Below are 26,864 nucleotides of genomic sequence, written 5' to 3' on the forward strand. Positions count from 1 at the left end.
TTGGATCCTTTTAATTAATAAGTCATATTGCCCATAGGACCAAATTCCTCTGAGCATATGACAAGTTTTAGGGTTCTTTATGGGGTGATCATCATTATCATCATCATTGAGTAGTGAATAGAGAATGGACCTTGAAACCAGTAAGCCTTGAATGAGAGTCCTGCCTTTGATACATACTGGTCATATGACCTAGGCAAGTCATTTAAACTCTCAGTGGACCAAAATCAAGTTTATTTTTCTTCTCTAATATCAAGAGATTATATCTTCATCGACTATCTCTACTTTATATATTTTAAAAAAGGCTAGATACTTTGAATCAAATATGTTCTTTGGGCTCTAGGACCAAACTCCTATGGGTAAAAGAAAAAAAATGAGTTTCTTTAAATAGGGATGATGATGATGATGACGATGACAATAACAACAATAATAATGGCAGTGTGACGAGAGAGAGCTGATCTCAGAAACGAGAAGACTTGGGTAAAAGAAATCCATTGGCTCCATGACCCTAGGGAAGTCACTTAAACTCTTGGTAGTCTAGGAACTTCCTTAATATATAAGTTGCAGAGACAGTGTTGATCTCTACTGATAGAAGAAATCTCTTTATACTAATATCTTTTGGTAAATTTACGTATCAATTTACAAGTTTCCTTCCTTTCTTTGACCTTTCTTTTTCTTTCTTCCCATCTATCGATATATCATCCATCTATCTCTTTACCGTATACATCATCTCTTTTCTTTCTGTGTCTCTCTGTCTCTGTATGTCTGTGTGTTTATCTGTCTGTCTCTCTCATTTCACTTAAGTCTTTCAACAACCTTGTGAGGTAGATGGCATAGATCTGGTGAAATACCTTGCCCAGGATCACAAGAGGCCCTGGTGACTTTAAATCCTGAGCTTAAGCTTCTGTCCTAGAGGAAGAATGATAATCACCATCTTACGACATTCAGGGATTTGGATTGAGCTCTACCTGAAAGAAGATGCTGTCTCCACATTGTCTCCAAAGTGTTTCAGAGCGTGGCTTATTCTGACAGTATTTTTCATAGATCTGAAGATCCTCTTTCTGAAAAGGAGGAAAAAAAGAAAGCAATAAAAACAAGTGAATCAACATTTTTAGAAAGTCAGAGTAGTGGATCAATCAATAAATATATATTAATCACCTATTGGGTACTACATGCTTTTCTAGGAACTGGGGAGACAAAGGTCAAAAAAATAATGAAACAATCCCTGTTCTCAAGATAGCTATGTTCTTAGCCACTAGTGTCAAACTCAGATGAAAATGGGCAACATCCCTATGTTCTAAGCCACTGATGTCAAACTCAGATAAAAATGGCAACTACTCAAACATGTAAAAGGATCCCTATAGGTACATTTTGACTTAGAAAACCACATATTAACATTATCTATATTTTAATGTATTTTTATTTACTTAGTTAAATACATTTTAATCTGACTTGGACCCTCAGGCTGCATACAACTTGAGGTCCTGACATTGCTCTTCTAAGCCATGCTGTTAATTCCAAATTAATTATTCAAAGCCTTCTGTCTGGAAATACAGGCAAAATATGAAAACTACTGAACTTTGCACATTCTGGACTTCTTTAGACCAAGAAAACTTCTTTCCTCTCATCCTCTCACAGTGTATGGATGTAAATCCTTCCTCTGGGGCTAGGGCTCATGGTGCTCCAGTGGGTAAGCATGGCTTTTTTCTCCCCATCTGTTGCTATCAACCCAGAAACTGTTACTTTGCCTTTCCTAATTCAACCACAAACAAAAGGGAACTTCTACCACTCCCTCTTCCTATTCTTCTTTCTTTCTTCCTTTCTTCATCTCTCCTCTATTTCTATGTCTCTCTTCTTTCTCCTCCTCCCCTTTCCTCTCTCCTCCATTTCTGTCTCTTTCTCCCTCTTTCCAACTCTCTCTCTCTCCTCTCTTATCTCTTATCCAACTTATTCTCTCTCTCTCTCTCTCTCTCTCTCTCTCTCTCTCTCTCTCTCTCTCTCTCTCCTCTCTCTCTCCCTCTCCTCCCTCCCTCCCTCCCTCTCCCCCCCCCCCTTCTTCCTGAATCATTTTCAATACAAGTAGTCTTTCACTATGGAATTACAGACATTTCATGCTGGAGAACCCACCATCTTCCAAGGGCATCATTTCCATTGTTAGAGAGTTCTAAACATTGGGAAGATTTTAATACACTAGAACAGGAACCTGCCTCCCTGTAAATTATCCTGCTCCTCGATCTGATCTGTCCTGGCACCAATAAAGCAAGTCAGATCCCTGATCCACACAACAGTCTTCAACATATGAAGATCATTATCAAGCAGTCTGCTTCAGGAGAAAGAAGCCTGGTGCTTGAATCAGAGATTGCTGTTGTAATTTATTGGCAACTGATTCTCTGTGATCCCTGGGGGTTTCTTGGCAAAGACACTGAAGTAGTTTGCCATTTCCTTCTCCATATCATTTTACAGATGAGGAAACTAAGGCAAACAGTTAAGTGAGTTCCCCAGGGTCACACTGCTACTGAGTATCTGAGGCTGGATTTGAACTCAGGAAGGAGAGTCTTCCTGATTCCAGGTCTGCTGCTCTATCCATGGAGCCACCTAGCTGCCCTGTGCCCTCTGTGGCCCCCATCGAGCACCTTGGAATTTTGGATCTGGGGAGGGAAGAAAGGATAAAATGAACTTTGCTTGGGTTTTTTTTTAGGTTTTTTTGCAAGGCAAATGGGGTTAAGTGGCTTGCCGACCAGATTTGAACCCAGGTACTCCTGACTCCAGGGCCAGGTGTTTTATCCACTGCACCACCTAGCCGCCCCGAATTTTGCTTCTTGAATCTCTACTTCAACCCCAAGCACAAAGGTTGGCATCATCAATCAAAGTGTCCTGGTTGTCTATCTTGTGTGGAGACAATCAATTTAACTGAGTTTAAAGATGACTTTGGAGCTCAGAAGGAGTCCTTAGAGGGCAGGATCTTCATGTTGAGAGAAGATTTGTAGATTTGAATTTCTATATATAAAGGACTGCATTTGTAGTTAGGAAAATCCAAGGTCAAACCCAACCTCAGACTTGAATTAGCCATGTGACCATAGGAAAGTCAACTGACCTCCACAGAAATCATGGAAATCTAAGTCTGAAAAAGGACCAATGGACAAAGAAATTCTATCTGCTCTGTGCCCACAGATCCTCCCTCTCACTTTCAGGTTCTTCATGGTTCAACTGAAACCTAAAAGTGAGTTGAAGAGCAAAATAACAAAAGGAAATAGATGTTATGGCAGGAAACACATTGGCTGGGGCCTCCACAGGTTTCCTCAGAAATATCAACCCTCACCAGAAGAGGTTCTAGTTTTAAGACAATTATACCTGCTCTGCCACTGCCTTCAGTTGTGTGACCCTAAGCAACGGCCCCTGCCCTCTCTAAGCATCATCAGAGCATTGGATGAGATGATCTTTGAAGTCCCTCTCAGTTTTTAAATTCTAAGCTCTTTAAAAAATGGCAGCCAACAGGGCATCAGACAGGAAAATGACAAAATGGCGAGTTCTCAGTTCTCTAACCATATTTCATGTCAAAGTTCCTCAGTTTTCCTCCTTACCATCTAGATAATGGATCACAAATTTTCTAAAGTTACACAGAGGAAGACAAACCAACCTCAAACTGTCATTTATTTTGTAATATTGGCAGAACTTGGGCCTGCAGTGGACAGCTAGGTATTATAGTGGAGAGTTTTGACTGATGTCAAAAAGATAACTTCCTGAGTTCCTCTGTGTGTGTGTGTGTGTGTGTGTGTGTGTGTGTGTGTGTGTGTGTCACCCCAGGCAAGTTTCCTCATCTGTCAAATGAACTAGAGAATGAAATGGCAAACCATTCCAGTATCTCTGCTAAGAAAACCCCAGATAAGGTCACAAAGAGTTGAATACAAATGAAAACGACTGTACAACCAAAGGCCTCCATCATATCCATGGTGAGAGTGTAAAAAGGTCCAGGCACCATGACATGAGTTTGGCCTCCTCCTCCTCTTGAATATTTGCATTTCTTCTCCCATTGCTCAGGACACTGTTTTAGAATTTGTATGTGTCTATCTATTCTGTACACTGGTTTTTTTCCTGCAGTTAAATATATCTTCCCAGGATTCAAGAGAGTTAACCTCAGAAGTGTTTAGCTTCCTGCACATTGTCCCTCCCGGAATCTGGAAGAAAGTTTTTTGGTTTTGGGGGGATGGAGAGGGTTGGGAAAAATCTTAGTCTATCGTTGGTCACTTCAGCTGTAGCAGAAGCTAGTTTGTCCCTCTGAAGCAGAGACTTCAGAGAAGCCATTCAGACTGGTGATTTGAACAATGAGTCAGAGCTTCCCAATAATGAGGTGTGGGGCGAAGCTGGATCCCTCATAGTCAGGACTCTAAGTCCAAATGCTAACTCATATACTTTTTAGCAATCTGACCTCGATTTCCTCAAGGCTAAAATGACTGCAACAACCTCGGTGACTTTTACCATGATTCCAATTGCCTCACATCTAAAAGTGGGGCGTCTTTCCTGAAAGATAGGGTTATACACATTTTTCTACCCCAAAGCGTTGCCTGGGGCACAGTAGACATTTCATAAATGTTCGGTGGATCGAGGGGCATTGATGATGGCTTATCAACTAATCCCCAAGATATATCTGAGTTTGGAAGACATGGAAGCCTGGGCTTCTTGTGCTGTTTGCTGCCTCTGGACCCCAGAGAAGGACAAAATCTGAGCTTGCAGAGGGGGGCTTGCAGACCATTCAACTCAACCTGAATTTGGACAGGTCTACAATGTCCTCCAGTGGTCTTGCTGCTGCTGCTGTTATTATTTTTTTTTTATCTCTGATCCAATGACCTCCATTGATGTGGACATCAGTTTTTCACGATGATCTCCTGGGAGTGCAATGGAATTTTTAGGAGTTTTATTAGACTCAGAATGAATTATGATCAATTAAAAGCCACACATTTTACCCAGTGCATCTCTGTCAAGGGCAAAACTAGGTCAAGGCTGGGCTTATGCAAAATCTGAATCTTTAGGTATATCTCAATTGGAACTCCTAAATCAGAGATTTTTCTCTGGTTTTCTAGAGCACAGACATCCTAGAAGATGGGCAAGGTCCAACATTGGATGTAGATGAGTTGTAGGACAGGGTTCTGGATAGTACTTTACAGTGGAAGGGAAGTGAAGTTTAATTTCTGCTCTTCTCCTTACTTAAACTCTGTTTCCACATATGTAAAAATGAGGGAGTTTATTAGACTTCTTGACTTGGACTTATGGGATCTGAGTTCCAATCCCAGCCCCAATATTATTATGTGTGTGTCCTTGGAAAGTCACTTCAGGTCTCATTTTTCTTATCTCCCTGGAATGGATCACTATTTGTCCAACTCCTTCAGGGAGCAGAAAATGATGTTTGACATTATACACATTCCAATAACATTGTGATGCAGCTCCTCTCAGCAGATCAGAGATTTAGGACAACTCTAGGCATCCTGATAAGCACAACACCATCTACATCCAGAGGGGGGGAAAGCAAATAACCCCCCGCCAAAACCCCACAGAATCTGAATGGATACTATGCTCACTTTTTTAAAACTTTCTCTTTTGTTTCTCCTTCTTATCCCATGGTTTTCTTTCTTTTTCCTTGGTCCTGACTCGTCATATACAAAATGACTAATATGTAAATATGTTAAACACAAACATATACAACTTTTACCAGACTGTTGCTGAAGGAAGGGAGGATAGGAAGAAGGTGGGGTAGAAAAATGTGTAACTTATAAATGTGCAAGTGGATGAATGTTGAAAAACTTTCATAGCATGTAACTGGAAAAAATAAAAGAAAATACCAAAAAAAAAAGAAAAAAGAAAATGTTGTTTAAAAAACAGGCAAAGATATATATGTTCATGAAATTCAGACCTGGAAGAGACCTTCATGTTCCAAAAAAATAATTCTTTTCCCTCCATGATTTCCCCCCCTTTAAGCTTTTTTCTTCTTTTTCTCCCTCTCCTCTAATCCCTCTTTCTTCTTTTGACTGAGCTCCATCACTGAATGGTCACTATCAAGGTCCAACACCTTAAGACACAAAGAATTTTCCCTAAGATCATTGACCAGAAAAAAATGGAAAGAACCATTTGATCCATCAGACAAATGAAAAAAAAACCTTTGGTCCATTGTCCTTTCAGATTTTTCTCCATTACTAGATTGTGAGATCTTTGAGCACAGGGACCAAACAGTATTACTTTTTGCAGGTTCCTCCACTGCTGCTTGACTTATAATAAGATATCATCATAGATTTGGATTAGAAGGGTCCTTATAGAAGGTATCAGTTCCAAACAAGTCATTTGGCAGGTGAGTAAACTGAGGCCCAGAGAAGTCATTTGTCCTATGTGATATAGGTAATAAGACAAATAAATGAACAAAGAATGCCAACTCAAGGTAGACCTTTTGGTCAGTGGGACCATCAGACTGAGAGGATTTTCTGCCTATACATCTCTATAACTGAACTTTTTTGATTGGAATACTTAAAAAAATATATTTTTCAACTTATGAATTCTAGTGATAGTAGATTTTACAAGTTTAGTTATCATCTATTCATACAGGCAAGGCAGTAAATATAATAGATGTACACAACTGACTCCTTAGCTGAGGAGTAATGCCTCTTCATTTCAAAGATTCTAAGAATGCAAAAAGTGCTTTTTTTAAAAGCAATAAATGTAGTTTCTAATTAGCTTCATAGTTTTTTAAAAATGTGCCAAATAAAGACACAGATCTACAGTTCTTTCTCCCAACATCATAAATCATATCAGATTTGAGATTTGAAAAAGGTTAAAGGCAGCTAGGTGGTGCACCTAGATAGAGCACTGGCCCTGGAGTCAGAAGGACATGAGTTCAAATGCAACCGCAGACACGCAATTATTTCCTCGCTGTGTGACCTTGGGCAAGTCATTTAACCCCACTGCCTTAAATAAAAAAAAATTTAAAAAAATAATTTAAAAGAAAAAGGTTAAAATTTTTTTTGGAGAAAATAATTCCCTATTTGCCCCTCTTGAAGGATATTTTTTCAATAATTCCTTGTCCACAGTTTCTAATTTTGAGTACTGTTTACGTTTTTTAAATGACTGAAACTGTATTGCAGTTACATAATAAGGGGCCTTTCATGAGAAGACATTGCAAAAAAGACAAAAGTCATCAAGGAGGAGGGAGATGAAAATATTGTTTTCAATGCTCTGAAACTTGTTTGTAACTAAATCTTAATGGACCAAAATAATTGATCACAGGTGCTCTCTGATGATAACTGATTTTTTTAAAATCCCCATTTCAATCACTTTGTTAGCCTAATTCCAAATTGCTTCCAAGAATGGGAGGAATAATTCACAATTCTAACCAAAGGGCATCAGTTTCTCACCCAACATTGACTAGACCCATATTTTAACAATTTTTCAACTTTGCTGGGTTTTGATTTCTATTTCTCTTTATTATCTGCCCATCTACCATGTCCTCTGGATGGCTGGCCCCATCATCTGAACCACAACATCTCCCCTAGGCCTCCTTTTCTGCCCTATCACTGGACTCAAGATTTGTGGGTATCTCTTGCCAATGAACTCACTTAAATGAGTTCTCTTCTCTAATTGGAATATGAGCTTTCTTATTGTTCTCTGTGTCCCAAAGCTTAGCATACTTAGCAATAATAGATAGTAAGCACTTAATACATGGGTTTTCATTCATTTATAATTGTTCATTTAGGGGGCAGCTAGGTGGTGTAGTGGATGGAGTGCCGGCCCTGGAGTCAGGAGGACCTCAGACACTTAATAATGACCTAGCTGTGTGGCCTTGGGCAAGCCACTTAACCCCATTGCCTTGCAAAAACCTAAAAAAAATAATTGTTCATTTAAAATTTGTATTATTTCAATCATTGATAATTATTTTCATTCATTTGTAATTATTAGAGCATTTTTTTTAAACAAATAGTTAATGGTTTACAGTCCTTTTTGGTGAGTCACTCACTCATATCCTTTGACTACCTATCAACTGGGAAATTACTTTTGGGCTGGGATATGTTAGCTGCTTACATATCTTGGATGATAGATCTTTATCAAAGACATATGATAAGACAAAGTTTGAAGTAAGTTCCAACTTGGGTCTTCCTGTCCCCAAAAGGAGGGTTCTCTTTGATGCATTGGTGGGGACGAAAGGTGGCACATAGCCAGGAGATGACCTAGGTGACCTGACCCCCTCAACCCCCCCCCCCACCCCAGAGAAGGGTTGGTAAAAGGACCCAACATTCTGACATGTTGTGAAAGGATAACTGGCAAGATCAGCTTCCATTGAGACCTCCAAAGGAGGCCAATAATGAGAAAATCAGTCCTCGAAAAAAGCAAGCTCCCTTATCCAAGGTCATACAATGGCCAAGCCCCGATAAAACCAGGCTTTTCCTGCCTACCAACATCTCATTGGCAAAGGAGCCAAAGATCTCTTTAGGAGTAACTGAAGCTACTGAGGGAATCAGGAAACACATTCTTGGCCCAACTGTGAAATCTGTGGTCTTTAATTCCTTTTCATTACACACATAAATGTCTTACAGACCTTTGTACTGTACTGATGCTTAGACTGTAAGCTCCTGGAAGGTAGAGGCTGTCTTTTGCTTCTTTTTGTAGCAGTTCCTGACATATATTAAAAGTTTATTGGTAACTGTCAACAACAACATCATCATCATCATCATTATGTAAGGGAAACTTAAAAAAAAAGATCTAAAAAAAGTGTTGACGGGCGGCTAGGTGGCGCAGTGGATAAAGCACCGGCCTTGGAGTCAGGAGTACCTGGGTTCAAATCCGGTCTCAGACACTTAATAATTACCTAGCTGTGTGGCCTTGGGCAAGCCACTTAACCCCATTGCCTTGTAAAAACATACAAACAAAAAGATCTGGGGGTGGCCAGCTCACTATAAGCCAATGGTACAACATGGAAACTACAAAAGTTAATATCAACTCAGGCTGCATATGACTATTGGCGGGGGAGGGCGCTGATCTGGCTCAATTATACAACTTCTAGAGTATTGGGAACATGTCCAGAGGAAGGTGATTTAGATAGTAAAAGGTCACTGAGACCCCTTTCAGCACAAGGAATGGTTAAAGAATAGGATAATAACGATTAATTAGGGGGCAGGCATCAGAGTTACTGCCCAAAGGGAAGTGGACTAAAGGAACTATGACTGGAACATCAGGCTCCCCAGGAGGTGAGAAGGTGGAGTCATCCCAGAGGCTGCCCATTATTTCACTCCAAACAGTGAGAATAGAGGGTCTCTAGCCCTTCCTTGTCTCCTCTTCTTCTCACCTAGGCTGGGTCTTTAACCTTAGTTTCTACTCTTGCCTGAGGCAGAGGGGAGGGGATGTGACTTCTTGGTTTAGGGGATACCAAACTAATCCCAGGGCCAGGACTACTCCTTCAGGCCACTTTCCTGGGTCATTTACTCATCACCCTGGCTTGTCAATGGGGAAGCAAAGAGGCCTGGGACTAGCAGCATTTGTTCTTAGAAAAGTTTGGTCAGGTTTTACATTTTATTTCTAAACTTAAGAAAGAATAAACAAGCCCATACTGAATGACATCCCAAGCCATTCATAATTTTTTCACTCTACCATTTATATACCAGCCCCCTCCTTTTCCTATTTCTCATCTATATGCATTTGTAATGTAAGTGGTCCTGGTCAGTATATGTATGTGCATGTATCTGTGTGTTTTATATAGCTAGATACAAATAGAGATATATACATATAGACAGAAACACAAATGGGTACACACACACACACACACACACACACACACACACACACACACATACATATCCATATAGGTGGCTCTGGTTATTGCATATATGTGTTTACATATATCACCCCACTTTTTTCCTATTTCTCATCTATAAACATTTGTAATGTAAGTGGTACTGGCCAGTGTAAGTATGTGTGTGTGTAACTGTGTCTATCTATGTGTTTTATATAGATAAATTATAAATATAGATATATGAATAAATATAGACAGATACACAAATGTAAATATATACACACACACAGTCCATGTGTGGTATGTGTGGTCATATAAGCATATACATTGAGACACATTCCTCAGTCTTTATGTCATTTCCAATTTTTTAAAGTTTTATTGCAACTATTTACAGATTATTCCCAACATTCCATTCTCACTACCACCTTCTCTCCCACCCCCCCATCTCTGAAGTTGTGATTAGCTCCATTCTATGACAATTAGGGTTTTATTTGGCTCAGATGCTAATGGAGTTCTCAAGAATCTCCCAATTTCAGGAAAATCACCACAATCATAGGAACTCCCAGTCAAAGACAATCCCCACCTTTAGGCTGACTTTCTCTTCTAATTCAAATTCATATCTTTCCCTAGATAATCCCTGGTCTTTTTTAGTTGAAGCAAAAAGCAGGCTCCACAGAAATGTTTGGATAAAGAATGAAGCAGAGCATGCTAGAGCAGACCTGCTATTGGCCAGACATACAGAAAGGAATCTGTGGGAAGGGCAACTTCTTGGAAAGCTCCTCTGAGCTTGATGAGATGGAGGGGTCATTAGCTGGAAAGATGTCAGAGAGACTGATGGCCCTTTCAACTTCTTTCTCTTTTGCCCCACCTTTTTTGTTTTCCTTTTGTCTGTGGCTCCTGTGGTTCTGATCCTTCCTGGATCAGTTCTTGGGATCCCTATTCCTTCCTTTCAGACCCTGACACTTGGGGTATTCCTTGGAGAATTTCTAGGTTTGATTCAGGTCTGTCTTCTGCCCAAGGAAATTGTTTTCTGGGCTGGGAAGGAATGCCTGTCTCTCTCCCTCTGGCTACAAATTCCAGGATGCCAGTCAGAGTAGACAGGGGCTCCAAGAGTGTCTGGGTCTGAGTGGTGGAGGACCACTTGTTCCATCATTTTGGGTATTATGTCTCTTTCAATTTCTCAGACTGATTAGTCAGTACTAGTTTGTAGAATTCTCTATTATCTCCTGAAGATCAATGAAAACAAACTTGTTTCCACTACTCTAGCATGTCTCTGATTTTCCATGCTTCATCTAAGTTTCCTGATTCTGCTTGATCAGTGGTTTCATCTTTCAACTATTTCAATCCTCTTGAGTGCAATTTGTTCAGATCAAAGACATTTGATCTCTTTCACAACATCTATGTGTTTTCTTGCTATCCTCACCATCTTGGGTTTCTGTTTCTATTTTGCATCATTTTGGGTCTATAAGTGTTGCCATAGGTAGTGTCTGTCAAGGTCCACCATCAACATCCGACCTGCAGGGTCCCAGGAGCTCTGGCAGAGCAATGCCCAAGTGAAGAGGGAATGGCTCACTCTTTAGTTTTTCGATGAGTACTTGGCCTTTGGACCCTATAAAGCCCAAACCTTCAGTATATTCTCTACCCAGAGGAAAATAAGAGAGAGTCCCTTTGGGGAAATACTAGCCTGGCCAACAGATGCTAAAGGAAAGCCTTATGGGCATCAAGGCTCCCCAGATGGCCTCGTTTTGCCTCACAGATGATTCCCAGGAATCTGCTTCATTCTTCCTTCTAACAACATGGACCCCTCTGCAGCACAAAGGTCCTAGGTCATCTTCACATTGATCAGCAGGGACCGGCCCTCTGAGAAGGTCAGTGCCCTGGCTGGCACTATTAGCAACTGCTGCTGCCTTCTGGCTCCATAGAGGGATCACTCAGTCTTCTGGACTGGGTAACAGTGTCTACCATTATCATCATCATTAGGCCAATTGTCATTTCAGTGAGTTTGCTCCAATCTTATTTTTATTTTTCCCTTAAAAATCCCTACAGAACCCTCAAATTTCAGAATTGGGGTATGGAGGCCTTAGAAATTATTAAGCCCTGGCATTTGTTGAATAAGCTATTTACATTGTCCCTAGCATTCTTCTCTGGCTCTTATGCCACCCTTCTCCAATGCCTTTTATAATAAATTTTCCCAAAACCAGTCCTCTTCCAAACTTCTCTGTTTCTGTTGAGAGGACTACCCTTCCTTCAGTCTTTTTGGATTTGTATCCTGGGCTCACTTTCCCTCATCCTACATATCCAATCAGAGGACAAATATTATCTTTTCTGTCTACCCAGAAGCTTTAATAATCATTCTTTCCTCTTAGGGAATGGTTGACCTGGCATTAGGCCATGATCACTTGTTACCTGAATTATTGCAACAACTTTTTTATTGGATGCCTTGCTTCCAGAAACTTGACTAAGTCCTGGAAGCTCAAACCCAAGTCCTCTGATGTCATTTGAAGCCCTTCACAACTGATTGAACCATTGTGGAGAGCAATTTGGAACTATGATCAAGGGACAACCAAGGTATCCATACTCTTTGATCTAGCAATATCACTACTAGGTCTGTATCCCAAAGAGATCACAAAAAAAGGGAAAAGAACTCACATGTGCAAAAATATTTATAGCAGTACTTTTCAGGTTGGCAAGCTTTTGGAAATTGAGGGGGTGCCTATCAATTGGAGAATGGCTGAATAAGCTGTGGTATAGGCATGTGATGGAGTACTATTCTTCAATAGGAAATGATGGACAGAAAAACCAGAAACACATGCACAAACTTATGCAAAGTGAAACAAATAGAACCAGAAAAACATTATACATGATATCAGTAACAACTCCACTCTGCTCAACAACACAATGATCCAAGACAAATGCAAAGGACAGTCAAAGAAAAACACTATTCACATTCATTTAAAGAATTATTGGACATTGAATGTTGATCAAGTCATCTTTTTTTCACCTACTCTATTCATTTTCATGGTTTTCCTTTTGATCTGTTTCTTCTTTTACAACTTTGACTAATATGTAATTATGATTTTTACATGATAAATTATGTATAGCTTGTATCAAATTGCCTACTATTTTTGGAAGAGGGGAGAAATGGGAGGGAGAAAAATTTGGACCTCAAAAATCTTGTACAAATGAATGCTAAAAGGTGTGTTGACATGCAATTTGGAAAAATATCCTTGAAAAAGAAAAAATGACCAGAAAAAGAAATTAAAATAAAGTCCCTCAAAACTTTGTCCCCTAGAAGAACCAAGAGAACACTGTACACATTAACAACAACACTGTGAGCCAATCAACCTCGATGGCAGCAGCTCAGACAGCTAACACAACCCTAGGAGATTGCCTATGGATAATGCTATTCACATCCAGAGGAAGAAAAACAAAACAAGGAAAGCCCTACAGAATCTGAATGAACACCATGTTCATTTTATAAAAAATTTCTCTTATGTTTTTCTTTCTTATCTCATTTCTTTCTTTTCCCCTAATCCTAATTCCTCATTCAGAAAATGACTAATCTGTAAACGTGTTAAACACAAGTGTATATTATACAAAGTTCACCAGACCATTTGTTGTGGAGGGGTGGGGGGTGGGAAGGAAAGGTGGAAAGAAATTATGTAACTTATAAATATGTATGCATGTGTATATATATATGTATATATATGTGTGTGTGTGTGTGTGTGTGTGTGTGTGTGTATGTGTGTGTGTATGAATGTTGAAAAACTTTCATAACATGGAATTGGGAATATAAAATATCAGTTGTGAAAAAAACAACCAAAAAAACTTGTCCCTTTCTACCTTTCCAATCTTCTTTACTTCTCTCCATGAACCCTCTATGGTCCATCAACAGTAGCAATACTTGCCTCATATTTTTTCCCTTTTCAAACACTTCTTCAATCCAACCAACTTGGTTGATCCTTTTTATCTTCTTCACATGTGACCAGAGAAAAAGAGAGGGACAGGCAGAGCTCTGTCCTCTGCCCCTGGAACAGGACTCTGGGGCTCTGACCACATTCAGATCCTGATCGCAGTCCAGGCCCCCCCATAGAACAGCAGGGCCCCCCCACCTCAGCCCCGTAGCAAGGGGGGGAGCTTGTGGTCATTTACAGACCAGGAGGGAGGACAGAGCCTCACACACTGAGACCCCTGTGGGAGTGTCCCAAAAGCTCAGGAAGCACCCCAAAACCAGGCCCAGGCTGGGAAAATGAGCAAGCAGAGAAACAAGAGGAACACCATTGAGAAATACACTATCTATGAACCCAAGAAGGATCACTATACTCAGTCTGAAGATGAGGAAGCACAAGCTCCTGCATCTAAAGACTCCAAGAAAAACAGAAATTGGGCTCAGGCTATGACAGAGCTCAAAAAAAGACTTTGAAAATCAAATGAGGGAGTTAGAAGAAAAACTGGGAAAAGAAAGGAGAGAGATACAGGAAAAACATGAAAATGAAGTCAGCAGCCTAGTCAAGGAAATCCAAAAAAATGCTGAAGAAAATAGCATGCTAAAATCCAGCTTAGGTCAAATGGATAAAACAGTTCAAAAAGTTATTGAGGAGAAGAATACTTTAAAAAGCAAAATTGGCTAGATGGAAAAAGAGATAAGAAAACTCTCTGAGGAGAACAAATCCTTCAGACAAAGAATAGAATTCAGGGAGATGGATGAATTTACCAGAAATCAGGAATCAATACTTCAAAACCCAAAAAATGAAAAATTACAAGAAAATGTGAAATATCTCCTTGAAAAAACAACTGATATAGAAAACAGACTTAGGAAAGATAATTTAAAAATTATTGGAATACCTGAAAGTTATGATCAGGAAAAGAGCCTTGACATCATTTTCAAAGAATATACTACAGGAAAATTGCCCTGATATTCTAGAAGCAGAGGGCAAAATAGAAATGGAGAGAATCCACCGATTCCCCCCGAGAAAAAGATCCCAAAAAACCAACCCCTAGGAATATTATAGCCAAGTTCCAGAACTCCCAAGTCAAAGAGAAAATATTACAAGCAGCCAGAAGGACACAGTTCAAATATCATGGAGCTGCAGTCAGGATCACAGAGGACTTAGCAGCAGCTACACTGGAAGCTCGTAGGGCTTGGAATACAATATACCAGAAGGCAAAAGAGCTTAGAATGCAGCCAAGAATGAACTACCCAGCAAGGCTGAATGTCCTCTTTCAGGGAAAAAGATGGACTTTCAATGAACCAGGGGAATTTCAAATGTTCCTTTTGGAATGGCCAGAGCTGAACAGAAGGTTTGATCTTCAAATACAGGACTCAGGTGAAGCATAAAGATTGGAGGAGAAGGGGAAAATATGAGGGACTTAATGATGATGAACTGCATGTATTGCTGCATAGAAAAATGACACTGATAATACTCATATGAACCTTCTCAGTTAATAGAGCAGGTAGAGGGAGCTTTTATAGATGAAGCACAGGAGAAAGCTGAATTCAAAGATAAAATATGGTGTAAAAATGGAGCAAATAGAAAAAGGGACATGTAATGGGAGAAAGCAAAAGGAGAGGGGGAATAGGCCAAGATATTTCATATAATAAGATTTTTCTTTATTACAATGAGCTATTGCAATGAAATGGAAGGGGGAGGCAAGGGGGAATGAGGGAATCTTTGCTCTCATCAGAGGTGGCTAGGAGAGGAAACAGCATATATACTCAATGGGGTATAGACATCTGGAGTAAGAAGGAGGGGGGAGCAGGGGGAAGGGGGAGATGTGAGTGATGGAGGAGAGGATGGACCATGGGGGGAGAGTGGTCAGATATAACACATTTTCTTTTTTTACTTCTTGCAAGGGGCTGGAATTGGATGGTTTGTCCGGGACCATAGGGCCAGGTGGATGCTAGGCCTAAGGGGTGGTATGGGGCTCAGGACTTCTTGGCCCCAGGACCAGGGATCTGTCTGCTGCACCACTCAGCAACCCTACAGCAGAGTCAGAGTGAAAGGAGAGAGAAAAATATATTACATGGTAGTAGAGAAATAAGAAAGGAGGGAGTTGCGATCAGCAATGACAACAGTGGAAAAATATGGAAGTAATTTTTGCCATGGACTTATCATAAAGAATGTGACCCACTTGTGACAGAGTTGTTGGTGTTGGAACAAAGACTCAAGCACATTTATTATTATTATTATTTTGGGGGGGTGCAGGGCAAATGGGGCTGGGTGGTCTACCTGGGGCTGCATAGCAGGGTGATCGTTGGGTGTCTAAGGCCGGATTTGAACCCAGGTGCTCCTGGCTCAAGGGCCAATGCTCTGTCTGCCACCTAGCCACCCCTACTATTATTACTACTTTATTTTATTTTGTTTGTTTTTTTCTTTTTTTTGGTTTTTGCAGGGCAGTGGGGTTGGGGTGGCTTGCATATCGCATGGCTGGATGATTGTTGGGTGTACGGGGCTGGATGTGGGCTTGGGTGCTCGTGGCTCCAGGGCTGGTGCTCCGTCCACTGTGCCACCTTACCATACCTACAATTATTATTATTTTTTTAATTTTAATTGTTTTCTCTCCCCTTTACTTTATCACTCAAGTGAGCCTGTATTTTTTGGGGGGGAGGGGGTACTTTGTTTACTTTTAAACAAGAATATTTTATTAATGTATAAAAACACATTTGTACAAAAATAAATATTAAATATTTTAAAAAAATATGTTTTGGGGCGGCTAGGTGGTGTAGTGGATAAAGCACCGGCCTTGGAGTCAGGAGTACCTGGGTTCAAATCTGGTCTCAGACACTTAATAATTGCCTAGCCGTGTGGCCTTGGGCAAGCCACTTAACCCCATTTGCCTTGCAAATAAAAACAACCCCCCCAAAAAAAATATGTTTCAAAGAAAGTAAAAAAAGGGGGAGGGACAAAGAGACAGAGAGAGAGAGAGAGAGAGAGAGAGAGAGAGAGAGAGAGAGAGAGAGAGAGAGAGAGAGAAGGAGGGAGCACAAGACGATAGACACAGATTTTCCTGAGATTTCCAAGCAAGAATTGTGAATAGACAGTCATATTTCTCCTTTCTTTGACCTCCTTAGGGTATTTGCCCTTCATTAGGACTACTAGATTAAAGGTTTGATAATAGTTGGATGACTTTTTTGGAAAAATTACAAATTGTTTTCCAGAACCCATTGGCCTTACTCATTACTACACCAGTGGTTCCTGGAAGAAGTTAGACGAGGTCCTGGTTCCATTATGGGTATTACAATTCTGGAAGGACATTGTTAGAGAATGTCCAAAGGAAGCGAATCAATTGAGGACAGACAGGACCTAGAGTCTCTGTCATGTGATGGGGTGGGGAGGATGCTTGGTCCAAGTCTTAGAGAAGGCTTTGGGGGGGGGGGGGATTCTATTGCTATTGTGTTCTGGCATGAAGAGCTGTCATAAGGAAAGATAAATGAGCTTGTTCTGCTTGTCCCCGAGGGCTGGACCAGGAACAATGGATATGTTGCTAAGAGACAAACTTTCTTTAAAAGCAGAATGATCTTTTGTCAGGTAGGTTGTATGGGGGGGGGGGGGATTTCTTTCAGGGTTGCTAAAGTCCCTTCCCACTCAAATTCTGTGATTTCCAAGAAATGGAATTAAAGAGAAAGTCTGAAAAAGAGAGATGTCATTGGCAAAGGGGCATGTATAATCCACATGCCCAAATATGCACACACATTTGTATATGATTCCCTGAGGGAAAGAAAGGAAGTGGAGAGCTGGAATTGGGGTAAAAGGCAAGTGAACTGAAGTGCTGGACCAGACCTCCTCCCTATTGGCTACCAGAGGGTATTCTGGTCCCAAACAGATTGCCTGCTGGCTAGGATGGAGGTGGATGAATGGGACTGAGACTAGGGAAACCGGAAATACTGGGATCACAAAATTCAGGTATTCATGACTAAGGAATATTTGTATATTAAAAACAAAAACAATATGTGTTTCTTTACACTGCCTAAGTAAAAAATAAAGTGTTCTCAGCAAAGGGACTGGCTGCCATTTTAAAGTCACTGCTATTTTTAATCGCAAAAGACTGATTATGTAGGTTATACCATTCACCAGGGCTTTTAAACTAGTGTTATAAGCAACATTTTGGCTCAGGTGCCTCTGGGTTATTCACAAGAGGCCAGTACCCGACTTGAACTTCTTTCCCATCCCCAGCACAAAACCTGGGGCCTCTTCCCTCTAACCAGCAGGTGGAAAGCCACCATAATTCATCCCATTATTAGCCTAAGCAAAATATATATAGGAAAGTAAATACTTTTCAGGAACAACATGTCCCAGACTCAGGTAGAGAATGTAAAGGATGCTTGTCAGATCTGCAGTTTCCCAATACCCAATCTCACCACTTCTACTAATACTAATAATTTACCTGCATTTATTTTGGGCTTATTTTTCATATAGTTATCTAAAGGAGGGGGGATTTGATTTCCCCCCACTTCTCAGTCTGACTTGGACTGATACCAACTTTTGAATTGCCTTTTTAGTTCAGGGTGAGTGGTGGCGTGGGAGTGTGTAAGGGGAAATGAAGGGTTTGGGGTGGGGGGAGGAGTTGGGACTGATCAATCATTTTTCATTGTCATTCTGTCAGGCATTGCTCTTCCTAATTGCATCAGGGAAAGGTGCCCATGTCATAAGGTATTACAAGGCATTAAAAACATTTTAGTTTATTAAGACCACATTATCTTTATTATATCAGTTGAGCTGGGAGTGGAGGAACACATTTCTCCCATCTTACAATTATTTATGAAAGAGTTGTCTCCCTTTGTAGAATGTAAGCTCTGTGAGGACAACGCCTTTTTCACTTTTGTCTTTATGCTAGTATAGGGTCTGATGCATAGAGGATGTCTAATAAATATTTGTTGGTTGATTGGCATATGCTCTTTTGCATGTATTGAAATATGTACCCCCTTGTCTCCCCAATAGACTGTAAGACCCTGAGGGAAAGACCTCTTTCCTTTTTATCTCTATGTCTTCCCGAGTTCAAATCTGGCCTCAGACACTTACTAACTATGTGACCCTGGACAAGTCACTTAACCCTGTTTGCCTCAGTTTCCTCATCTGTAAAATGAGGAGAAGGAAATGGCAAACCATTCCAATATCATTGCCAAGAAAACCCCAAATGGGATCACCAAAAGTCAGAAGCCACTGAAACAACTCAATAACAACAAAACTCTGGCATCCAGCAGGTACTTCAATCATTGTAAGTCAGTGAGTCCACCATTCGAAGGATTGAGAAATGAAAGGTTCAAGGCCTGTGTCTTGGACTGACTTACCAGCTGATCAGAAGCCTGAATGAAATGAAATTATTCCAGGTATCCAGGAAGGCGAACTTACCCTTTTTAGGAAGCACCGGCCAAGAAATTCAGGATTTTCAACACAGTTTTCCAGTTCTTTAAGAAAAATTCTAAGGAGAAAAATGTAGATGGTTTTGATTTTTTTTAACGTATTAGCTTAAAAACAATGATCCAAGTTTGAATGGGGGATGGAGGGAAGGAAGGGAAACTAAAAATACACCATGCTATTCTTGCTTCCCCCCACACCCTGGAACCTCTTGTGTTATTAGAACCAGGCTAGATGCAGGGGGGCTGGTACAGCTCCAAGCCCTAGTGGCAAATGGGCTCTAGTCCTGGGCTCCTCCCAGTATGTGAAGAGAGGGAGAGGCTGTGCTCCTTTTTCTGTCACTTGCTTCTGGAGTAACTGCTCCACTCTGGGACCCTGAAAAATGAGGGGGTGGGACAGGCAGGATGCTCTGCCTCTCATAGGTTCAAGTTCTAAGAATCGGAGAACACCTAGACAATACTAAGATGGTGGACTGGACCACAATGGGATTTGTAACCAGTACCATGTTCATGTGCCTTCCAAATGCACCTCTCAACCTAGAAGCATTTATCAGTGACAGTGGAGAAGGGGATTTGGTTTGCCTTCCTATTTCCCCTCTTCATTGGACATACTTCTATCTTGGTAAATAGAAAGAGCTGTGTTATCTATTTTTATAGCATCTCCATCTGTCTATCCATCTATCTAGATACATCTATATATGTGTGTGTGTGTATATATACATGTATCTAACAATCATCTATTCATCCATCCATCCATACCTAGCTATTAAATCTATATCTGTGTTTCAACTATCTAACAAAGTCTAAGTCCATTTATCTCTATATTTATCCATCTATTTAGCATTATTATTATATGTATATACATATCATCTATTAAATCCATCCAGATCTATTTAACAATGACTAAGTATACTTGTCTCTATAACCAATATTTATATCTATCAATTAATTGCCATCTTATCTATACATCTGTCTGTGTGTCTGCCTATGTCTATTTATTAACAATGCTTATCTAGGTATGTCCATCGTTCTCTCCCTGTCTTTTCACTGCCTGTCTGTCCATCTGTGCTTCTGTCTTAATTGTGACATAGAATGTTAGACATGGCATAGGTCTATGTGTTCCAGTGTTGGACCTGCCACTGACTAGCTATGTGACCATGGGTAAGTCATTCATCTCTGAATCTCCAATTCTTCTTATGGATTCCTCCTTAAAATGGGAGATAAATTCCTTGATGGGAAAGTTCTATTTTGACCTTCCTTTGTGTATCCAGTGCTTAATAGCACACAGAAAGCACTTAATGATTTATGTGTACAATGAGGAGTTTGGAGCAGAGAAAAGGCAGCATGGCTCAGTGAGGAGAGCCCTGGAGCATCTGAGCTCTAATCCTACCTCAGTCACTAACTAGTCATAGGACCCATCTTCATCTGTAAAAATGTTGGTGATAATACCCATAGTGCTTCCTCCTGGGGTTGGTACAAGCATCAAACAAGATAATGTGTATGAAGGCTTTTGCTGCCTCAGAGGGCTCTGCTTATGTCAGTGGTGATGGAGGTCTCTTCTGGCTAGAGCATCCTAAAGGGCTTACCTTCCAAGCCTTGTCTTTCTTGCTGACTTGCACACATAGCCAGCACTTTAGAAATTCATAAATTCATGAATTTCCATCTTTGACTTCCATTGGTCTATCTCCTCCCTAAGGTAATTTTTGTTAAAGCTGAACCATAGGAAGGGGATATTTTCTCCATTTCTCGCTTTTGGATGCAGTTGAAGGTGACCTGGTGCTAAGGAAAGAACAATGACCTGGATTCAAATCCTACCTCTTGATACTTATCCCCTGGGTCTCAGTTTTCTCATCTGTAAAATGAGAGGGCTGAATGTGATAACCTCTTAAGTCTTTTCCAGATATAAATTCTACAATCCTAGTTCAAGAACTTTCAGGGACATACTGCCCCATCCAGTCAGCCCAGACACCAACTAACTGTTCTGGCTGTAAATATTGGACAAAAACGCCATTAAAAAAAATAGGATTCCCTTTTGCTTCAGTTTGAATGTCCCTTCCTAAGGTAAAACCCTAACAAATTGCCTTAGTTGTCCCCATTCCTAGGCTATATTTCTGAAAGTCTATTTTTAAATTCTCATTTTGAATTGAGAAAAAAGAATCATTTTTGTTTTATTCAAATCTCACCCATCTGCTCCCCTCATTGCTCTGCAATGAGTTAGGCAACATTTAAAGAGACTAGGGATGAGAACAGTCTGGTTTGGGCAGTGATTTAATTATAGGCCACAAGATTCAGTCTGAGCATTACACTGCTTCCTCCTTAATCCAGGGAGGTTAAACAGGAATTCCTCTGGGTCCTGACAAGTGTAATCAGAGACCCAGGAAATTATTGTGGCTGCCTCCTCTACTACTATGGTTTGGCTGCTGAGTTTTCAGTATTATCCAGAAACTCCTCTGCTCATCAATGACATGATATGGAAAAGACAGAAACTCTACTCCTAGATTTCTTCTTTGGAATCAATGGGATTATTCTACTCGCCCAAATGAGGCAGCCTGCTTTTGATTCTATCTTATGTATAACTATTTCCTTGTGAGGCAATATGGCATAGGAGATAGAATACTATCCTCAGGGACAAGAAGACCTGAATTCAAATCCCTTCCTCCAGGTGACCCTGGATAAATTATATACCCTCTCAGCTTCTAAGGCATCAATCATTCTTTGAGATGATAGATAGTCACCAGGAAAGTTATTAATCCGCACTGATAGAAGGTATTCCATCATACACCTATAAAATGATGGGTCTCAGCCATATATATATATATATGTGTATATATATATATATATACATATATATATACATATTCACAAGTATATGTATTTTCTATATCTATATATTGCACCAATGAAATTATAAATCTCAAGATGTGTATATATGAGATGTTCTACCTATAGATTATTTTTATATATACATGTATCAATAAACACATTGAAGAAATTTCAGTTTTCAGAACTGTGTGTATATATATATATATTAAAGATAGGTAGATAGGTAGGTATTTAGACACACAACAATGAAATTATAAGACTCAGATATATGTAATGTATGTATATATACATATATATATATATATATGTGTGTGTGTGTGTGTGTATGTATATATCTGGTGTTTCAGTTCTGTCTGACTCTCTCTGACCCCATTTGGAGCTTTCCTGGCAAAGATGCTGGAGTGATTTGCCATTGCCTTCTACAGTTAATTTTACAGATGGAGAAACTGAGGCAAACAGGGTGAAGGGACATGCCCAGGATCACACAGCTAGAGAGTGTCTGAGACTGGACTTGAACTTAGGACTCCCTGACTCCAAGCCTGGAGCTCTTTCAATGGACAGAGCTACCCAAAGTGCATGGACTTGAACAGTGTTCCTGGAAGTTGATGGTGGTGCAGCTCAGCTCCTCCCGCTGGCAAACAAAGGTACTTGGAGACTTCGCTATGTGGTCTGGCCCTGCCCTGCCCAGCCCTGAACTGCTCCCAGGGAAGGGGCCCAAACTGGACCTCTTTCCCAATACAATATATTCACTAGAGTCACATTTAAGACTTTATCTATCATGGAATAGATACCAATGTGACACAGAGGGAGGACTTTTCATTTAAAATATGTCCCCATTGAGCTTCTCTTCTCCAGTTCCTTCTACCCATCCTCATATCAAATGCAATAATATCTATAAATACTTAAGATGATGGTTGGTACATATGTATATATATATGTATATATATATATATATATATATATTCTAGACCTTAGAATATACATGTCTATGTATGTGTGTATATATATATACCCACATCTTTGTATATTTGTGCATATATCTCTATACACATACATGTATTTATACATGCATATAAAATAACATGCAAGGTAGCATCGTAGTGGGCAAGGAGAGTTGGCTTCAAAACCAGAAAGACCTAAGTTCAACTACAATCCCAGTCCATTCTGGCTGGCAGTTCTGAGGAAAACACTGAATTGGGTTAAGCTCAAGATGTTGTCAAAGACCCAGATACCCACCTGAATTTTCCAACAGCCATGAAATCATAGGGATAGTCTAGAGTCCTAATAAATTTTAATTACATTATAGTCTGTGAATGATTTCCAGAAAGAATGGCAAGTCCACATTGACTTTTCCCTCATATTTCATTTTAAGCCACTTCAGTTAAGTGTAACCAACCCATTGCTTTCCACTGATTCTTCACCGGGGCTGAGTTTCTTGCATATGCCAATTTTCTCCACTGGAGAGAAAAAATGGTTCAGAGGTTCTCACACTGCCACCTCTGGAAATCTTTCCTGATCTTTGGTTTGTCACATATTCCTTCCTTCCTGGAACTTGTGAATACTCAGTTGACACGCCATATCTCTCAATCCTCCCCATTCCCAGGTAAGATTATAGAGCAGTGCCTGGCCCAGGTTTCCTAGACTGGGTGTGCAGTTTTGGAGATGAGTTTTGGAGGGAAGGAGGGATCCCAAGGGTGGGAGGTGAGGAGGAAGAACATTCCAGGGAGCAGAGACTCCCTGGAGAAACACACCTGTTATGGAACTCATAGATTTCTTGGAGGTTTCCGAAGAGAATTTCTTTTTTATTCTGTAGTGCAATGGGGATCAGGTGATTTAAGTCTGGATTGTCCATTTCTGCCGCATAACCCTGCAGAGGGTGGAGAGGTAGATGATAAGTATCACAGGAACTCAAAAAGAAGATGCTCCAGATTCACCCCTTTCCCTCTCACTCACTCGGGGAAAAGGTCCTAGCATTCCAATCAGATGACGGTTTCATCTCATATCTGTGCACTTCTCTTCCAGTTCTAAAGTTCTGCTGGGGTGGCTCTCCACTCTCCTTAATAAATTGCCTTCAGAAGTACATGGCCTTTTGGTCCTGGGGCCAGAATGAGGCCACCTTTGTGCTTTCACAGGTGGACCAAGAAAGGATAATTTAACTTCTCTGAATGCTTTAGCAGCTCATTGCTATTCTGTGGAACCAGCAAGTCAGGTCTGGAATGGTGGATGGAAAAGACACTGAATTTGGAGTTCTCACTCTGCCACTAACTACCTGGATCAACTTGGGCAAGTCCTGCCTTATCTATAAAATAAAGAGCTTGGACAGATATGAGGTGCCAAACCCAATTGGGAAATGTTTAACAAAATAAATAAAAATATAACTAAGTCAATATGTAGCCAGTTGGGATCTGTTTCTCTTTGAGTTTGATGCCACTAGGGGCGGCTAGGTGGCACAGTGGATAAAGCACCTGCCCTGGAGTCAGGAGTACTTGGGTTCAAATCTGGTCTCAGGCACTTAATAATTACCTAGCTGTGTGGCCTTGGGCAAGCCACTTAACCCCATTGCCTTGCAAAAAAAAAAAAACTAAAGAGAGAGAGAGAGAGAGAGAGAGAGAGAGAGAGCGAGAGAGAGTGAGTGAGTTTAATGCCACTGGATTGGATGACCTCTAAGCTCTCACTATGATCTGATAATCTGCATGACCTTGGACAAGTCATTTAACACCCTCCCCCCTTCCCTAACACTGCCACTCAGTTTTCTCCATAACAAAATGAGAGGGAAATCATCTCTCTGATACATTCTTTATTTCACAAATTTCTCCCAAAGTCTATCATTTCTAAAACATTGACCAAAATACTTTGCAAGGATTGCATGAAATGTGTACTTAAGAAGAATAAAATCCTTCCCAATCACAAAAAATGGGAAACTGAGGGAAAAAAAGGTTAAGAATCAGGCTGAGGAAAAGATTTATTTGAGAAAAGTTTTACATAAGATTGGATTTTACTAAATCAGATGAAACATGAGCCATAATGCACTTTATATTTTTTTTAACTAAATAGCTTGCCAACCTGATCGCCATCAATGCAAGCAATTATGCTTGCTTAATTACTCTTTACATTTACACGAATTCATTTCAGTGCATAATGTATCAGAATATTTTTTTTCAGTCTCTCCCTCTACATCCCCATCAGGATTCTTTGTTCATTCATTCTCATGAACTTTTCCTCTTGGTGTTCCTCATACTTAACTCCCTTAATTGCTATATAGTATTCAATAAAATGAGTGTGCCATAATTTATTTAAACATTACCCTATAGTTGGGCATTTAGGTTGATTCTCATTTTGTTTCCATATATATCAGATAATATACACACATAAAAAAATCTGATCAAAGATTTTCATAGGAGCATTATACATAAATATAATGCTGCTATGAAAAGCAGATTTGATTAGATTTTTTTTTCATTTTTGATAACCAATTTTGGGGCAGTCATTTTCTTAACAAAGGAAGCATTGGGTTTAAAAGGGAATGCTTATTTTAGTAGCATTCTCTGAGTACTGCCAGATTCCTTTCTAGGAGGATTTTATAACTTTGCAATTCCACCAACATTGAATGAGGATTCTTGTTTGCTACATCAATGTCATTTTTACTATGATTTTTCAGTCTCCTGAATGGTAGATACATGATCTTATAAAACTAGAAGGCCTTATTTTTTATTAAAATATTGGTGGGCCTTACTATGATCTAGGAAATGTTTTTTTAGTGGGTTAAGGATTTGGACCTGCGATTTCTTTTTTTTTTCTTTTTTTCTTTTTTTTTGCTTTTGCAAGACAATGGGGTTGAGTGACTTGCCCAGGGTCACCAGCTAGGTAATTATTAAGTGTTCTCCTGACTCCATGGTCAGTGCTCTATCCACTGAACCACCTAGTTGCCCCTGGACCTGTGATTTCTTTAGAATGAGGAATCCCTGATATAAAAACTCCCCCTCCAGACATGGATTAGCAGCTTCCCTAGTCTTGGAGACTTGGTCGCTTGGGACAGTGAGAAGGTGAAGCACTTGCCTGGGGTCAAATGGGAAGTAAGTATCAGAGGCAGGATTTGAGTGCAAGCCTTCCTGAATCCAAGGCTGGTCCTTTATCCATAAACTTGAATATCTTGAATTATATTGAGATCAGGGTCTTTCCTGAAATGAAGTCAGCTTACCTCAATTATACTTTGAAGTTCCTCAACATAAACTCGTTCGGTCTCAATCAGCTCATGCATGATGTGGCTACAACAAGGAAAGATCAAGATTCTTCAGAATCCACAGAAATTATGTATTGCTGAATTTTTCTTCTCCCTCATTTCCCTGGGCATTAATAAAATGATGGGTTCTAGTTTCAAGGGGGCCAGTTAACTTTGTTCTGTTCTATTGTTTTATAAAAATGTATATCCTTTGTTGCAAGGGGAAACCAGGACAATGTGTATAAATCCCAAAATTCCAACAGAGATATATGATTTGAAATGTTTCTTTATGGTGTATGACAGTCATTTTTGCAATGTAAAAGAAAATTTTATTAATATACTTTCTAGCTTTCACTGCTTTGTCCACAAATCAAATTTGAAGTTGTTAAAAAAAAAAAAGCTCTTTTAAATAGCCATTGTCACTTACTTCCTAGAAGCCAGCTCCAATTTTCCCCATTCATTCACAAATGCAAATTGAAAACCAGGGACAAGGTAGAGAAAGGTGGGCTGGATTCTATGACCCGACCAGAAGAGCTTTCATTTATTGGGTCAATGTCAAAAAGGAGCATTAGGGACAGTGGTTTGGGGGAGGGTTCTATGATTAGACTAAAAAAGTTTGCATTTACTGGGTCAATGTCAAAGTAGAGCATTGGGGAGAGCAGATCAGGCTAGGATATGAGAGTCTTTAGTAGAGTTCTCAGGGATGT

General features: G+C 40.0%; 1 protein-coding gene across 8 annotated transcripts in view; it reads right to left on the reverse strand.

Annotated features, from left to right (window-relative positions):
• Positions 1-26,864, reverse strand: part of MCF2L2 (MCF.2 cell line derived transforming sequence-like 2) — a 377,565-nt gene that overhangs the window by 67,835 nt on the left and 282,866 nt on the right. For all 8 annotated transcript variants that reach the window (XM_074191036.1, XM_074191033.1, XM_074191034.1 and 5 more), the window contains 4 exons: positions 26,137-26,203; positions 23,690-23,805; positions 19,111-19,180; positions 966-1,058 (listed from right to left, as the gene is read on the reverse strand). In XM_074191036.1, coding sequence (XP_074047137.1) covers positions 966-1,058; positions 19,111-19,180; positions 23,690-23,805; positions 26,137-26,203 — 346 coding nt within the window. The remainder of the gene's footprint in view (positions 1-965; positions 1,059-19,110; positions 19,181-23,689; positions 23,806-26,136; positions 26,204-26,864) is intronic.

Source organism: Macrotis lagotis, chromosome 6 (assembly GCF_037893015.1).
Source record: "Macrotis lagotis isolate mMagLag1 chromosome 6, bilby.v1.9.chrom.fasta, whole genome shotgun sequence".
In the NCBI taxonomy this organism is placed as follows: Eukaryota; Metazoa; Chordata; class Mammalia; order Peramelemorphia; family Peramelidae; genus Macrotis; species Macrotis lagotis.